Source organism: Phaenicophaeus curvirostris, chromosome 2 (genome assembly GCF_032191515.1).
Source record: "Phaenicophaeus curvirostris isolate KB17595 chromosome 2, BPBGC_Pcur_1.0, whole genome shotgun sequence".
Classification (NCBI taxonomy): domain Eukaryota; kingdom Metazoa; phylum Chordata; class Aves; order Cuculiformes; family Cuculidae; genus Phaenicophaeus; species Phaenicophaeus curvirostris.
Window position 1 is genome coordinate 77230858 of NC_091393.1, and position 16925 is coordinate 77247782.

Here is a 16925-nt window from a genome sequence, read left to right on the forward strand (position 1 = left end):
CACCTCTTCCTCCTCCTCCCGTACCGCTCCGCTTCCCACCCGTCTTCTCCAGAGCGCAGAATTGCCCCGGAGGTCACTGCTCCGTGTCGCGTGTGTCCTCGAAAGGACGGGCACCGAGTCACGTTCGTCCCCCCAGAAGGATGCTCCCTTCCCTTCCCTTTCCCAGCAAGCCGAATTGCTTATCTAGCCACCTGGTACCAGTTACACACCCCTATACCAATAGCTTCTGTAAATCTAGTTTCCTCCTTCCCTCGGCTGCTAAGCTAATTTATAAAAGGTAGCAAACAGGTGTTTCTGATAAGAACTCTTCCATATAACCAATTGTAAAGGTCTCGTTGTTTGTGGTCTTTTTCTTTTTTTTTTTTTTTGTTTGTATGAAAGATAGGAGCACCTTCTTTGTTGAGGGTCGAGGTAGTTCCTGAGACCTGTTTGAGTAATTATTTTCTTATATAGGATAGTATCAAATGTTCTTCTCTCTTCCAGCACCAGCAGAAGAAACAACCAAATCACTCTGGATGTACGAAACGTTTGTAATTTACCTATTATTACCTATTATTACCTATTATTACCTATTATGTTGCAGAATGTGGGATAAAGGGGAATAAACCCAGTAAATTCCTGAGCAGGATGCCTTTACGTGCTGTGAGATGGTAATGCCTTCTCACGCTGCTCTGTATTTATTTTTTTTTGCTGGTGGAGTGTTTGTACTATTACAAATAAGGCAGCCTTGAAATAGGTACTGTGCCGCTGGAATGGTTGGACTCGATGATCCAGTGGGTCTTTTCCAACCGAGTGATTCTTGATTCTGTGGAAGGGTTCTGATAATATGCTAATTTGTGTTTTTCTGGGAGATGCTTTAAACTGACTAGCATAACTAGTCATGGTTTTACCGGCAAGGTGCAAAGCTTGATTTGTAAAGGATAGACTGACTCCAATTTAAAGATATCCTGAACACAGTCTTTTAAAAAGTTATGCTGCTTATTGTTTAGTCTTAACTCTGCCTTTAAAATGTATTTATTACTGAATGGTGTTTAAAATGGAAGAAGAAAGCCTTCTATGAAAATGTATATATGACAGAAAAGAAGAAAATATGCTACCAAATATATACTCAAGATTCCTCTTTCATTCAAGATCAGGAAATGGACATGTCTGAGCTAAATTTTGTTATTTTAACTGCAATAAAATCAGGTAATTTGTACAAAGAACACTACCAAGTATAACCATGCTGAAATATTACAGACTGAAAATATAGCATTTAACGTTTATACATGAAACAAATTACAGTAGCACTCGGGTTCTGTAACTACAAACAAGACTGTGGAAAACCAGGACATCAAGCATCTGCTTGCTAGAAGGAGTCTAGGGAGGAGGAGATCAAGATTTGCAACAAATCTTCACAGCATCATACATTTTAATGGCTGATTTTCTTGAGTATTTTCAGAAATGTTGTTTGTGCGTCAGCCTTCTATTTACATCTCCAGTGAGAACGGCTCAAACATTTGCAGAGGATATTATGGTGTTGTCTGGAAGGTGCCGATGCATCTGATTCTGAGGAAGGGCTTGCTGTGTGGGCTTAAAGAGTAAGTGTAAGCCTGGAAGGAGGTATGCTTCTTATCCTGCAGTGGACTGCAAGTGGTAGCTGCTCAAGACAAGGTGCTACTTTTCCACATCACAGATGAATGCTGCCTGGGCCATTGCTTCTGCCACAGGCTGCAGAGGTACACTCAGAAGCCTCTGAAGTGCTGTTTTCCATGAATCTGAGCTGAATATCTTGTAGCAGGTTGTGTGATCTCCATTCTGTGCAGGATTACATCACTGGTAAAATGGGTTATTAAAAAGCAAAAGAATCCCTTTTATGCATTCCTCTGACTCCTAGTAAGCTCTTGTGATTGCAGAGTTCTTTCACGTTACTTTTCTTAGCTGGCCAGATGACACTTGTTGATTATCTTTTTGTTAAGGGAAGGGTACTAGAAAGCATTTGATCCATTCATACTCAAGAACTCTACCAGTATTCCTAGTGTGTATCTCAAATTATCTTTGATTACAGATGTGCATGATCTTTTCAGAATCTTGAAAAATTGACAAAGTGAGCAAGAAATTTCCATCACTTGTGTGACACAGGAGAGGTCATAAATATCTTTGCATTTTCTGTTCCAACATGGCCATAGGCTTGATTTATGGAATCTCTTTGAGTCTTCTGGCAGGCAGGTTAAGAACTGCCATTCTCAAGCCTCAGTCTTACTCTCAGCCTTACAAAAAAGTAGCAGCAGCAGCAAAAAATTAAGAAGACAGTGTAACAATGCTGCTACTTTGCAAAATCAGTATCAGGTACGGAAGTAATTTTCTGGACTGCAGTAAAAGCCATTTGCACTCCCTGCAGTTATTTAACAAACACTTTGCCAGTTATTGGTGCGTGCATGTTCTCTGTCTCTGATTAACTGCATTATCATTCTTTATGGCATACAGCATGGTGTAAAAACTGTGTAGGATCACCTTTAGACTACTGCATGTTTTGTGACTGGCTGTGGATAGACAAAGTCAGGAAGGCATGGAAAAAGGCAAGGTGTTGGGTACACACCAGATATAATAGTCATTAGAACTTTAGTTTTGACTTTCACACAAACAGGCTTAAAATGTGTTGACATAAGGCAGGTACAGACTAAAGGGATGGTAAAGATGTTAACAAGTGCATATGCAAATATTATGTCCAGAGAATGAAGAACATTGAGAGAGAAAGTTTCCTGAGAGATTTGCAAAGATACAAAAGCCAGACAGGAGACTGTTGGCTGTTCTCAGTGAAAGAAGTTACAAAGAAAGTCTTTGCACAAGTTTATGGGAATAGCTGAGGGCACATACAAAAAAAAACTGAGGAGATAAAATCTGTGAGGTAGGTAGTGGAAAGACATGAAGGAAATCTTAGATGGGATAAGCATTTGAAAACTCAGTTTTGAAATAATCTGAATAAACCATAGCTGGCATTCTTATATGCCAGCAACTCAGATTTAAGCAGCCACAGTGCATACTGAAGGAGTCAGCAACTAGCAAAGAAAACAAGCAACAAGTCAGATGTAAGAACAAGCGTCTGTTGTGACCCTCCTCAGAAATGTAAATCTAACAGAAAGTATGTGGGAAGAGATTTGTGACCTACACACATCTTTATGTGTTTTATGGACACTTCCCAAAATGAAATATCAAAGCAGCTTCTGAAAGGCTGACGTGTGATATTACTGTAGCCCGTCAGCCACAGGTTAGCTTAAGGCTAGTTTACATGCCCAGTCATATTTCATTCATGCTTTACCTTAAAGTTCCACTGATAAAGGATTTAAAAAGGCTTAATTGATGGTTACTATGAGTTGTAAGAATTCTGAATAAATAACAGTATGTACATAATTACAAGCATACCCATGGAATGTGTTGGTGATGGTTATAAACAATCTAGTAGGATACTCAATGAATGGATAATTGTTTTAACAAGTTTCTATAGCTTACTTTGATACAGAGTATGACTACATTCTTATATCCCAATGACAAGACTGTTATAAGGTGCTTATATGTCCTTCTTTGGCTTTTCTGCTTCTTTGGAGTTGGTTGCTGCTACTTTCGACTTACTATAATTGTGATAAAACCAAACTCCTTGTTTCTCACTAGTGGCACTATGCACATGACTGAGAGGCTATCATCAGTCTTGTTTGGAGGTAAACAGACAGCATCAGCTCTGCGTGAAAAGTCTTCAATGTACAGGTCCAAAGCAAATGCCAGACTCTAATAATATCTGTGATCTAGCTGGAAATAGGGAATTCACCTTGCCTTTAGATTTACTTTAAGGTGCGGTTTTCAAGTCACTGTGGAATGAATTATGATAAGGATAAGGACCTGCTTTGAGCTGTCAGTTCACTCTGAAATGAATTGTAACAGTCTAGGCAGTACTGGACACATGATTTCTGCATAATTTAAGAGAGAACTAAAAAAATGTTATTTTATACAAAAGCTGCTGATTTTAGATAATATCAAATGAATCTTAATTGGATGGTTGCCATTAAGCATGTTGTCATTACTATCAATATTCCTCTGTGGTTTTGTTTGTTTTCTGATTGGAAATGAAGAAAAATTTCTGTACCTGACTTTTTTCCACTTGAGATTTTTGGTGACATTACTTCTTATGGGAGCTGGGAGGTGATCACTGGCTTTTTTAAAAATGAGTGACCGTAAGAACTGAATTGCACTAGAAAAGGAGAAGCAATAATAATTGATTACTTCAGGGCAAGTTGCCTTTGTTGAGTGAGAAGTGTGAAATGAATCCTAGGATAGTTGTTTTACCATGCATACTACTTTTTTTGGAGGTTTAAGTTGGCTGATGCTTACACACTGTGTATAAAGTTCAATGCATCTAAAACATTTCCTCATCAGGAAACAGTCCATAGCCTGTGGTTTAGTCCTTTATCCACAGGGCTTGCTTAGTGTGAGATATAGATGAAAGGTGTACTTTCAAGACTGTTTTCTGTGTACCTTGCTCAGCTAGGGATGTGGATTCTAGGCTGTTCAGGTTCATCTTCCAATTTGATCGTGGCTCCTTCTGCCAAGGTTAACTCAGGCTTGTGCTGCTTTAGCTGAAGAAATTTTTCCATCAAGTCAGCTCCCACGTTGAAGACCAGAGCCAGCCAGGCCAAGCCAAAAATAATCCAAATTGCAGTTAGGCTCCTGTACACTGGTATATAGTGCTTGTTGGGGTTTGTGCCTGAAAAATCCAGGAAACTTTGCATATTAATCTTGACAGATTATCAGTCTGCCAGACAGCATACATACTCATACACCCTTTCCAGCCATTGCAAAAGTGTATGTTTAACAAGTTTGTGTGATCTATGAGCATTATCAGGGATGCACAAAACTGAGTGTTCCTATTAACTGATAAAGAAGAAAATCATCTAAGAAACTCAATATTGAACCCATATTAGCCATATTTTACTCAAGAGACGCACAGGGGATCTCAGATGAATGAGAAAGATATGCTTTACTACCTCAGTGTAGTGATTGCTTTTTGCAGGGTGATATACTTCAGTATCTGTGTGATTTTGAATGGAGAACATTATATGGGAAATGCAGCCATTTTAAATAAGTGGTTAAGAGGTTCTTAATCCCCAGTTTGATATTTCCACAGCATGTACAATTGCTGCAGATGATACAGGCACAGGACAGTACTACAGCCATAATTTAGTCTCGGTCATCCAGACCATCATGAAACTTCACAGTGCCCAGATTCAGCATGGGATGGGTCTTTATCTCCTTTTGGGACATAGTTATGTCTTCTAGGACAGGAGAGCTACTGCTTGTGAAGTGACACACTGTAATGCTTTTGACAAATAGAGACAGCATAAATAACCTGTTAAGAGTATTTGTTCAAATAAGTGGGTGGAGAAATAGCCCTTCATATCTCTACTGCTATGTCTCAGCCTAGATCTCTGAAGACTCTGTAATCTCACTGGATTTGTTTTCTTTCACAGGCATCCGTGGGTTGTCAGTAGTATTCTCCCTGCTGTAAGTACTGATCATTTAGTATTTGACACGATTTCTTATTAGGAATGGTAGGCACTTGCTGAAACAAGTTAGGAGAGGGTGGTTCAAGGACTTAATATTGACAGAGATTTCATTTATGTTCTGCCTGTTACTCATGGATCATATTCATACCAGCTTGGACACAGTCACTGTGGAAGGGGCATTCAGTGGTGTATGTAAAATGAGTTTAGTGACTCTCTGCTTAGCTGGCAAAATTAAAAATGCCCATGTCATATAATATAGTAGCTCATTATTATCAGTGTGGCTTAGCTCAATTTTGTATTGTATTTATAGTGCAATGGATATCTATGTTCTCTGTATTTAGCTTTATACTAGAGTAACTAATTTCAACAAAGCTCAATCCAGTTCACCTTCTTTATTACCTACTACATAGTCCCCAAATCCAATGGTGCTCAGGGTGATGAAGGTGAAGTAAAAGCCTTCTCCATAGCTCCAGCCTTCTACATAACTGAAGACCAATGGTGGGAACACTAGAAAAAGCAAGGTCCCAGTGGTCAGGAAGATGGCTACTGCCAGTGTTTGAACCACCTGCAAGAAAAAAGGAAGATGTCAGCTAAAGAGCACTGAGCGGTTGTCTAGTGGAAAATTCTGGATCTGTTTTGCTCTTGGATTGCAAACGCAGTCCAGCTGGATAAGAATAAATCAATGCTTATGTGCACAGCAGGCTGACCTTCTGTTTAACCTGCACATAGATATTGTACCCAATCATGAATCTGAAAAGTCTCAAAATTAGGAGAAAAAAACCCCAAGGATCTTGTTAAAGCTTTATTCATAGGAATGAATTATTCACTTTACAATTTCAATTCAAATGGAGATGCTCTTGTAATCAATTAGCTCCTGTCTTTCAGGAAAATCATCAATATTGCATTACTTATGATACAAAGATTGGCAAGAACAAATTAGGGCTGTCTTCACCATGACTGCTTCCAAAGATTTATAAAGTAGCTTGCAAGAGGTCAGCCAAAAATATATTTCTGTGAAATTTAAGTTAAGTCAGTTTGTCTGCTTTTATTTTAAATTTAGAAGCATTCAAAGCAGAACTGTTTTCTGTCAGTGCAGGGTGGATTTGTCAAAACATAAGTCTGCCTTCTGGGAGACATTGAGGGTAGTTAAGTTACAGCATATGTGGCTGTAATAGATATGTACACAGAATGGTCAGTGGATAGGTCATGACAGGGGATTTTAGGATTGAGGATTAGGAACTCATGGATTTCCAGGCAACCACTGAAAAATGCCCTCAAGGGCATTCAGACAAGAGTATGGTTTTCTAAGCATGTGCCTATTGTAACTTGATGAAAAGCCAAATGACTATTTATATACTGAAGGTCCAGGTATCATGTTTTTCCTTCTGTCTCTGTCTCATCTCACATATAAAATAGTTCAGCTGAGCTTGAGAAACTTGGCATCATCCTACTACATGACTTTGAGAAATCACTGCTATATTATGCACCATGCATCTCCAGCTGTGTAGTAACCCCTCATTTGAAAAGCACTTTGAGAATCATAGAATCATGCAATAGTTAGGATTGGAAGGGACCTTAAAGATCATATAGTTCCAACACCCCTGCCATGGGCAGGGACACCTCCCACTAGATCAGGCTGCCCAAAGCCCTATCCAACCTGGTCTTGAGCACCTCCAGGGACAATGCATACACAACTACCCTTGGCAACCTGTTCCAGTGCCTCACCACTCTCATGGTGAAGAAATTCTTCCTAATGTCTAGTTTAAATCTGCCCCTCTCCAGTTTATACCTGTTCCCCTCATTCTATCACCACAAGCCCTTATGAATAGTCCCTCTCCAGTTTTCTTGTATGCCCCTTTCAGGTACTAGAAGGTTGCTATAAGATTTTCTCTGAGCCTTCTCTTCTACAGGCTCAGCAAGCCCAACTCTCTCAGCCTGTCCTCATATGGAAGGTGCTCCAGCCCTCTGATCATCCTTGTAGCCCTCCTCTGGACCCATTCCAACAGCTCCATATCCTTCTTACATTGTCCAGAACTGGACACAGAACTCCAGATGAGGTCTCTCAAGAGAAGAACAGAAGGGCAGAGAATCACTTCCCTCGACCTGCTGGCCATGCTTCTTTTGACGCAGCCTGGGATACTGTTGGCCTTCTGGGCTATGAGTGCACATCGCTGGCTCATGTTGAGCTTCTCATCAACCAGCACCCCCAAGTCCTTCTCTGCAGGGCAGCTCTCAATCACATCATCCTCCATGATGTACTGAAAATGGGGATTGCCCTGACCCAGGTGTAGGACCTTGCACTTGGCCTTAATGAACCTCATGAGGTTCTCACAGGCCCACCTCTCTTGTCTGCCCAGGCCCCTCTGGATGACATCCCATCCTTCTGGTGTGGCAGCTACACCACTCAGCTTGGTGTCATCTGCAAACTTGCTGAGGGTGCACTCAATCTCACTGTCAGTATCATTGATGAAGATATTAAACAGCACTGGTCCCAGTATGGACCCCTGAGGGACACCACTTGTCACAGATCTCCATCTGGACTTTAAGCCACTGATCAGCGTGTTATAGTAGATATGTTCTCATTTAGTTTATTCCAGAAGTGCAATAGCATTTAATTAGATAATAAAGTTAGCATAAAACTTTATACTGTAATGCATAATATTACTTGTTAACCTGGCTTTTAAGAACTTTTTGGTACAAACCTATAGCATAAGACAGTAAAACATGAGTGAAGAACTGATTGTAATTAACTTCCCAAAGCATGATTAAATTATGTTTAAAATTATACAAAATAACTTCCTGGAAGAGAATTTTCAAAGTGAACAAGCAGATACAGCTCCAAAGCTTTCTCTAATCATAGGATATCTGCCAGATACGAGGTGTTAATGAAGGAGTGAAAAAAAAAAAAGAGATCACATCCCTGAATCCTTGAAGTGGTATGAGGAATCTCAGGAAACATGCAGCTATACTAGCATGAGAATCTTTCTGGTGGCAGAGCTGCATGTATTTGAGGAACAGACATAAGGTATGCAGGTAAAAAACTTCTTGCTTATATAAACCAAGTCTGCAGTTTACAGACTTATTTACAGACTTACACTAGCTTTCCTAATATAGGCAAACCATGTAGTGACTCAGAGATTTTACAAATGAAGAAGAGAAAAAAAACTTCTGCCAGAAATCTGAAATGTTTCAACGTATCATATGTTAGAACATATCTAATCTCCCTTTTCCCTAACTAAAGGGGTCAATTAATTGAACCTTTGCTCAGAAACATGCACTAACTTTCTTATAAATGACCTTCATGTATATTCTATTATCAGTGGTTTCCTTATTCCAATATATCTGGACTAGTTCGATGGTTCACCAATAAACTGTAACTAAGGAGAAGGAGTATTTATTTACATTTCAAGAAAAGAAAATGAAGGAAATGCTAAATTGTTGGCACAATCAGAGAAGGTAATTCAAGTCAGATTAGGACGCCAATAAAAATAAGTTGTTTTGCACAGTGTAGACCTAGATTCTGGGTAGATGCTAACATAGGCTAGATAGTGTGAGCTTGATTTAGCAATGTATGTATGTGCATGTATTCTGCTAAGGTCATGAGCTTAAGGACCCTGCTCATGATTGAGGCCATGCTTACTTAACAGTTTTGCTGAATCAGGTTTCAAAAAGGCAAATCTAGAGTCCCTCAAGCAAAAGCAAATTGTTTTACAGCTATAAGTAGATAAATAGAGCATATCAGTTTTCTGATATAAAGGGCTACCTTATTGCTGTGGTTCAGAAAAATGTAGAGACGCAGAAGGAAACACAATCTAGCAGTAGTAGTACCTATCTGAGAAGAGAACTTTAATTCATTTTAAAATAGTAGAAATAAATGATACATTGACACTGTACCTGGGCACGGCCTGGCTTTTGCACCCATCTTTCCAGGGTAATTAGATGAGCATTGAGGCCTTTTCCTAACTGATTAAGGAAGGCAAGGTTGAGTGGCACTCCAAATAAAGCATAGAACACACAGAAGATCTGCCCTGCCACTGTGCTGGGGGACAGGTTACCATAACCTAGAAAAAAAAGAAGAAAGCAGCTGCGTGAAAAGGCTTTACATTCAGGCTCCAGGCCATCATGGGAAGTTCCTAGGCTTGGAAGCTCAACTACGTTAAACTTCAAGAACCTGGGGGGCCTATGATTTTCTGCAATTACTTCTGTCTACAAATTCCCATAGTTTATGATTAAGCCCTGTGCAATCACTTGTAGTAACAGAAAATTAAATGTGAAAAATATTACAGTTGTCCAATTGCTATGGGTCTTTGATTTTGTCGTAAATGCTGCAAAGCAATCTCAAGATGTGCTCTTTGTGTACAAAATTATTTTGCACATGCCAAGTAGGCACTAAGCCCTTTCTGCAAGTGTAATATGCTGGATACACAAAAGTAACAGGTATAATTGGAAACCAATGGAAAACTGTTATCCACAGTAGTCAAGATTATCCTGCAGGTGTATTCTGCCCACCAACTGCATATTTCAGGTTTTTTTTCAGGATAGCAGGAGGAAACACCAGTTTATAAGGAAAGAGAGTACCTCACCTATAGTGGTGACAACAGTTCCTGCAAAAAAGAAGGAGTTGCTGAAGTCCCAGTTACTGGGATTCGTAGAGTTTCCTTCTGGGTTGACCCCTTTTTCCCATGCTTCCATGAGGACCTGAGGCAGAAGAAGTCAAAAGAGCAAAAATGATCAATCTATTAGACCAACTCATGAAAAATATCAGAAAAAAGGATGAAGGAAATATTGCTTTTCATATCGAGTGAGCAGAGCAATAAGCAATGTAGATAGCAGAATAGAGTTTGACTAAAATGGCCTTGTGCTGACATGGCAAAACTTGGAAATAAAGCTGGCTAGGAACTTGAACTCTTGTTATTGGAAAACTAGCCATTGAAATAGGATGGGTTCTATAACTAATTGAAGGCCAAGGGGAAAGGGAGTGAAGGGAGCCCCCAAAGTGATCATAGTGGGCAAAGAAAGTGAAGTTATACCATAAAAAATAAAAGCAGTTCCTCTTCTCTCCTTCCCTAATCTAGTCATTTCACTCTAGTGTTTAATTTGGGTATGTGTAAATGCATGTTTCTGTCTGTGGGGAGGAGTATGGGGAACATGCTCATTTCTTTCCTATGTGTAAGTACTAGTGAGGATAAAATACTATTTTTGGCTTTGACTTCACAATAATTTTCAATTAATATTAGGCTTTTCCTAGTCTGAAAGATGAGTTAATGAAATACTCTCTTCTTTTCCGGATAGTTACCAGATGACCAAAATTACTATGTGAAAAAGAAATGCTGCTCCTATTTAGGCATCAAATATCTTGTTAGCTGCCGTAATGAAGATTGTGTTCTTTTGCTCTCCCCAAGAATTACTCTCAAGGAGACTGGTTACCCTCTGCTCAGAGGCTGGGGTTTCAAGAAATGCATTGTTTGTTACATAATGATTTTGAGGCTTATAGAATCATAGAATCACTAGGTCAGAAAGGACCACTGGATCATCGAGTCCAACTATTCCCATCAATCACTATTCCCATCAATCACTAAACCATGTCCCTCAGCACCTCATCCACCCGTCTTTTAAACACCTCCAGGGAAGGTGACTCAACCACCTCCCTGGGCAGCCAATGACCCTTTCCATGAAATATTTTTTCCTGATGTCTAGTCTGAACCTCCCCTGGCAGAGCTTGAGGCCATTCCCCCTTGTCCTGTCCCCTGTCACTTGGGAGAAGAGGCCAGCTCCCTGCTCTCCACAACCTCCTTTCAGGTAGTTGTAGACAGCAATAAGGTCTCCCCTCAGCCTCCTCTTCTCCAGGCTAAACAATCCCAGGTGTCATGTCATGTCATATCATGTCACAGCCTTCATCATTTTACCAAATGACTGAGGGAATTAATTGTTCATCTCTTCTAGAGACTTTTGTATGATTTCAAGACAATAGCAGGATTCAACAGCAACCCCAGATTTAGTTGGTTCCAGGTGTATGAGACCAAAGAAGATATTTTTATTTCATTCAGTTGTTGAACACTGTCAGAAAAATTGCTTACCTAAAGAAATTACCTACTACCTAAATGTTTACTTAACACCTACTACAAGGAAACTGATTTTGCATAGGTTCTTCAATATTAGCTGATCTGTGCTGTTGGATTGAGTACCCTAAGTTTAGTAGCTAATGTTATTCCTTTAGTAAAAAAATCTACAAGATTGGTCAAATCCATCAGATAGGGCTGCTAGGCATCATCATGTGTGATCTCATGATTGAAGTGCCAGCAGAGTTTCTTTTCAATATGACAAAGAACTTTACATTATCCATTAAAAGTCTGTTCTTAGAATGGGAATGATTTGAAATATTAAATTATCTAGAGTTTACTATTTTATGTCATAGTTAGAAGGAACACACAGAAGGTATGGAGGTGTGAGTCTTGTGACATCTAAAACATTCACAGATTGAATTAATCCCTATAAGGAACACTTGTCAGCTCTATGCATTTCAAAGCCAACATAGAATAATATGGCAATGTTGGATGCTGAACGCTTTACATATAGACTGGCAAGGCCAGATTTCTTGGTACGATGGTTGCTTTTAAGTACAACGCTATGAAAGTTATGGTGTCCTGGTGTCCAGGAGAATCATTCCTAAACAAACAGTTTCATGTGGGACAGGTATAATGCCTTTTAGTTCCTTTCTATCTACACCTCAGGTAATGGTTATGGCTGGAGTGATAAAGGAGCAGCTGTTGAATGGTTAGTGAACATTAGCTGTTGTCTTTGGGAGCAAAAGTAGCCAGTAAATGAAAGCAATGTGCTATATTTTACTGTAAGAGTATGAAGCCTACGTAAAGCTATGGTAGGATGTGGAGAGAATAAAAGCAACCTGCCATTTCTGCAGTCAATGCACATTGCAGCCACTTGTGGACGTAGACAATGATTTGGTCCTCTTGGTCAATATTTGAGTTCCTTTGGGGCTGACAACGTATGGACACAATCAAAACTGGGACTTAAAATAGTACCCTCTACTCTATAAATCTGCTTCTCAGTTATGCTGTCAGAATGGCATGGTTTCCTGACAAAAGTATGTTTACCAGAGACAAATTTGATTGCAGAGTTTGGATTTGCCTTTTCACAAAGCTCCAGGCTTAAGGCCGTCTCTCACCTAGGCAGGTTTGACCAAGCAGAGACAGTGCAGTTTATGGACATGGAATGGTGAGAATTTGCTTCATGCACAATTAAGACAAAAGTAACTTAGTAACTCTATTATTAGTGATAATGGATATGGGAAAAGATACCCTGGGTTGATTCTCAGATTCTGGGACTGATATTTAAAGAACAGTCAATAAGATAAGTCACCTCACACTTGTCAGATGAGCAGACTGAATCTAGTGGCTGTGTCTCACCAAAGCATGAATACTGTCACTATTCAGACTTGACCATCTGACACGATGAACAGGCCTCCTTAACCATATAGTTAAAAAGTCCAGATAGATGGCTGCTTACCTGCACTACTTCTAGAGCTTTAATATGGAAAGAATTCTATTCCCTACTATTAATAAGAGCTGGACAAATTTCTGAAGAGGTCTTATAAATGGCAGATGAGTCAGAGGGCACTTGTACTTACTTTTATCTGGAGGACTATAAAGTCTACATACTTTTAAGTATTTTAAAGCTTCCTGCATTGTAAATGGCAATCTGGTGCCCTCAGTCGGTTTTGTATGGAACAGCTTACAACTGAAATGTATCTACAGCAGAGATGCAGCAGAATGCGGTTCTCTGAGTGGCCCAGCAGTGCTAAGGAAGTTCCATTGGAGCCAGAGAGAGGACAATATGGACATCAGTGAACTTTCCCTAAAGTTTCTAGGGTACTGGGGATTTAACTAAACCTTTTGACCCTATGACACATCCCAGATTTTTATTTTCTACCATCATTATCACAGACCTAAGGGACAGGTGGCATCACCAATTACTAAAGTTGAAAAAACAGATAAGTTTTTAGGAAGGTAAGTTGTTGAAAGCTGGAGTCATTTTCTGGCTAACATCAAATGTTCCACAAGAAATACATCACAGTATTAGTAATCAGAACATTGTCCTTGTAGATAGAGATTCAGTCACCTTCTCTTCCCTTTCTGATCTAAACTTCACTGTTTGCCTAAACCCATTTACAGAATCTGAGCTTTTTCTTGACCAAACATATGCCTTCATGGAAGTCCTCTGACTTGGAAAGTGCAAACTTGCAGCATGTTTAGAGTTTCTGTCAACCAGGTTTAATGACACATTAGAAAGAGTTCGAACCATTTAAGCACCCATCTCTGCAACTGGATAAATTTTGAGCATGAAGAAAGCGATAGTTCAAAGATACCTGTTGAGTTCTTGCAATAACAGAATGAGACAATTTGTCTATAACAGCACCAGGAGAGGTCTTGTAATTTATCTTCAGTCTGTTTGGAGGAGTAGCTTAAAATGTAGTTCAATACGTCATTAATTTGCAGCCCATGCTGAACAAGAGCCCTTTATCTCTTATTATAAGTGATCTATATATAACACAGTTGGTGAAGGTTGACTTTGTCTTATCTTAGAAGTGCAAGGCCCCCTTCAAAAGCAGCAGACAATTTCTGGTAGAAAAGAAGTGCAGAATTTGCACAGGTTTGGAAGGGAAACTTGATTCTTGTAGATTTGATTCTTGGTTTTTGCTCCAATGCATAATTCCAATGTAATAATCAATGAAAGATCAGACAACAGTGAAGTTGAAATTATTGCAAGGTAGCATGATGATGCATCACCAGATTTGCATGTTTTGGGAGTTCATGATTGGGAAAAGAAAGAAGTGCAGTAGATAAAGAAGTATGTGTATAGTCTGGAGAAACCTCTGCCTTTCTCTTGTACAATTAGTCCTTTAATGTCATAGACAGCAGATCAATTATGACATGCTTGGCCAAAACAGTATAATTTCTTCTAACTGAAATAATGCTGGAGCCAAAATAATGAGAGCCCTTTCCTCTTACCTGTACAAACTGCTCCAGGGCTTGCCTGTCCAAGCACGTGTAGTTCTGCAGGAACTTGAGCTTCTCCAGCTGGAACTGGTTCCAAAAGTGAATCTCTGCCTGCTTCTCCAGCAGCTGGAACACCATAGCACCCAGAAGGAGGTAAAAGAGGTAACCCAGTACCAGCAGTGGAGTCCATCTGATCTGCTGGTTGTGTATAGTGAAGATGGGCATGCTGCTGCTCTGCTGCTGAGAGCCCCTGCCCAGCACTTACTAGGGTACTGTCCCAAGGTGTGTGCTACCCAGGAATCACACACCCATGTTCCAAGCTGCTGGCCTGCAGCTTTCTTTAACAGAACATATGGGTATCAGGGCTATACAAAATGACACCAACAAGAAAATTTTATCCCTCAACATCTTTCCTATATGCAAAATACATGGAGAGCATGTATGGCTTAATAAGAATGCTAATCATAGTGGTTTTTTTCCTATTAGAACAACTTTTATCCAAAGATTTCAAGTAAATGAATGAAGTCTGGCACAAGCCCTCCGAGACTGATATTGTTTCCAAGGCTGGAAGCTGAAGAAAACTGCGGCTGAATGACTGACCCAGAGTCATATGAATATAGAGATTCTGATAGACTCTTAAAGCCCTGGCAAGTAAAGCCTGACTCTAAGCACTAGAATTCTGTACAAGAAAACACTATAAACTCACTAATGGCCCCAGAACAAAGAAGAGTATGGAGCTGAATAAACGGAAAAGTCAATAGCTGCCGTCTGTACCATACAAACATTGCTGGCACCAGTGAAAGCAGCATGATGAAGCTCATAAACATCCTAAATTCAGCCTAGTCACAAGATAGACCTTCTCTTTGTTTTCTAATCCTAATAGGATCAGTCCTGTCACTGCCAGGTCTGCAGCTCCTGAATTCTTTGCCAGGTGATTCCACCCTTTAGTTTATAGAGTTAGAGAATGGACTGCTCATGCCTGCTGCTTTTAGTCTGCTTATTGCCCTTTTAATCTAAATGCATAAGGGGGAAGGAGGGCTTAAGGTTAATAATTAGCTAAAGAAGTATCAGAGGCTCACTCATGGGAGCCTTAATGATTATCATACACTCGAAATGAGCTGGGCTTGCATATTTTTCTGTAGGAAGAGCTTTACGGGTAGTGTCATCTATGCCACACTGCTCCTCAAAGAAAACACACGCACACACTGACCAAGAAGGCAATGTGGCTAGGGCTGAAATTTTGTTATTAAACTCCCTTCCCATTAAAATGTTCTGGATACAGCTATCCCTCCTTTGCTTAGTATCCAGATTGGTTTTTAACTACCTTCAAACAAGAGGTAGTGCTCAGAGAAAAAGACTGAAAATTGGTTTCATTCCATATCTGGGAATCGAGAAGCTTCAGAAATATGTACCCATAGATTTCACAGACTCACGGAATGACAGGAGCTAGAAGAGGACTCTGGAAATCATCTAGTCCAATGCCCCTGCTACAGCAGGTTCACTTACATCTGGTTGCACAGGAACACATCCAGGCATGTTCCTAATATCTCCAGGGATGGAGGCTCCACAACCTCTCTGGACAGCCTGATCCAGTGCTCTGTAAGCCTTACAGTAAAGTTTTTCCTCATGTTTAGATGAACCTTCTGTGCTCCAGTTTGTGCCCATTGCCCCTTGTCCTGTTGCTAGGCACAACTGAAAAGAGTGTAGCCCCATCCTCTTGACAGCCTCCCTTTAGATATTTCTAAGCATTGATGAGATACCCTCTCAGTGATCTCTTCTCCAGGCTAAACAGACCCAGGACTCTCAGCCTTTTCTCGTAAGAGAGATGATCCAGTCCCCTATCTGAGTAACAGAAATAATCAATTTGATGTTTGCAAGGGCTTTTTTTTTTTTCCTTTTGTAGTGTAATGTTGCAACATAGAAATAAAACAAAACAAGATTCTGTGCAGTAGCCCAGAAGTTATATTTTGCTACAGGAAAGAAGAAACTTAAAATATAAATTTGGAAGTGAATTGAAGACATGATTTCTGAGTGAGTTCTGAGTTTGGAAGAGGGAGCTCAGAATGGCTTACTACATCAGAAATGAAATTTGGCTTCCAGGTAAAAAGGCATAACATACAAAATGCCCAAATAAGAATACTAACAGATCACTCTTGATGATGGGATGAAAAAACATACTGTCTAATCTAACTTCTCTTATTACTCTTTTCATGTTTGTATGATTGAAAAAAATAAACAAAACCTGAGTTCACAAATGTTAGAAATAAAAAATGCTGAAAGCAAAAACTTCTTGAGAGTAGCTGAACTTGGAAGCTGATTGTTACTCAAAAATCCTGCTGTTCCAGTGCTCTCTGCCAGTGTTAAACACATGACTGCA

The 16925-nt window shown here is 39.8% G+C and overlaps 1 protein-coding gene across 1 annotated transcript; it reads right to left on the minus strand.

The window, feature by feature from the left end:
* Nucleotides 1-4511: 4511 nt before the first annotated feature.
* On the minus strand, nt 4512-14773 carry LOC138718233 (potassium channel subfamily K member 16-like). Its single transcript, XM_069852577.1, has 5 exons — nt 14561-14773; nt 10118-10232; nt 9429-9595; nt 5934-6099; nt 4512-4735 (listed from the first exon to the last, which is right to left on the minus strand). The coding sequence occupies exons 1-5, from the start codon at nt 14771-14773 to the stop codon at nt 4512-4514; spliced, it is 885 nt and encodes a 294-aa protein (XP_069708678.1).
* Between the last annotated feature and the right edge of the window lie 2152 nt (nt 14774-16925).

Coding starts and splice junctions, on each gene's coding strand:
- LOC138718233 (XM_069852577.1), bottom strand. CDS start 14,773: ATGCCCATCTTCACTATACACAACCAGCAGATCAGATGGACTCCACTG. Junction 10,233..14,560: donor CCCTGGAGCAGTTTGTACAG/GTAAGAGGAAAG, acceptor CTTCTGCCTCAG/GTCCTCATGGAAGCATGGGA. Junction 6,100..9,428: donor AAAAGCCAGGCCGTGCCCAG/GTACAGTGTCAA, acceptor TTTTTCTTGCAG/GTGGTTCAAACACTGGCAGT.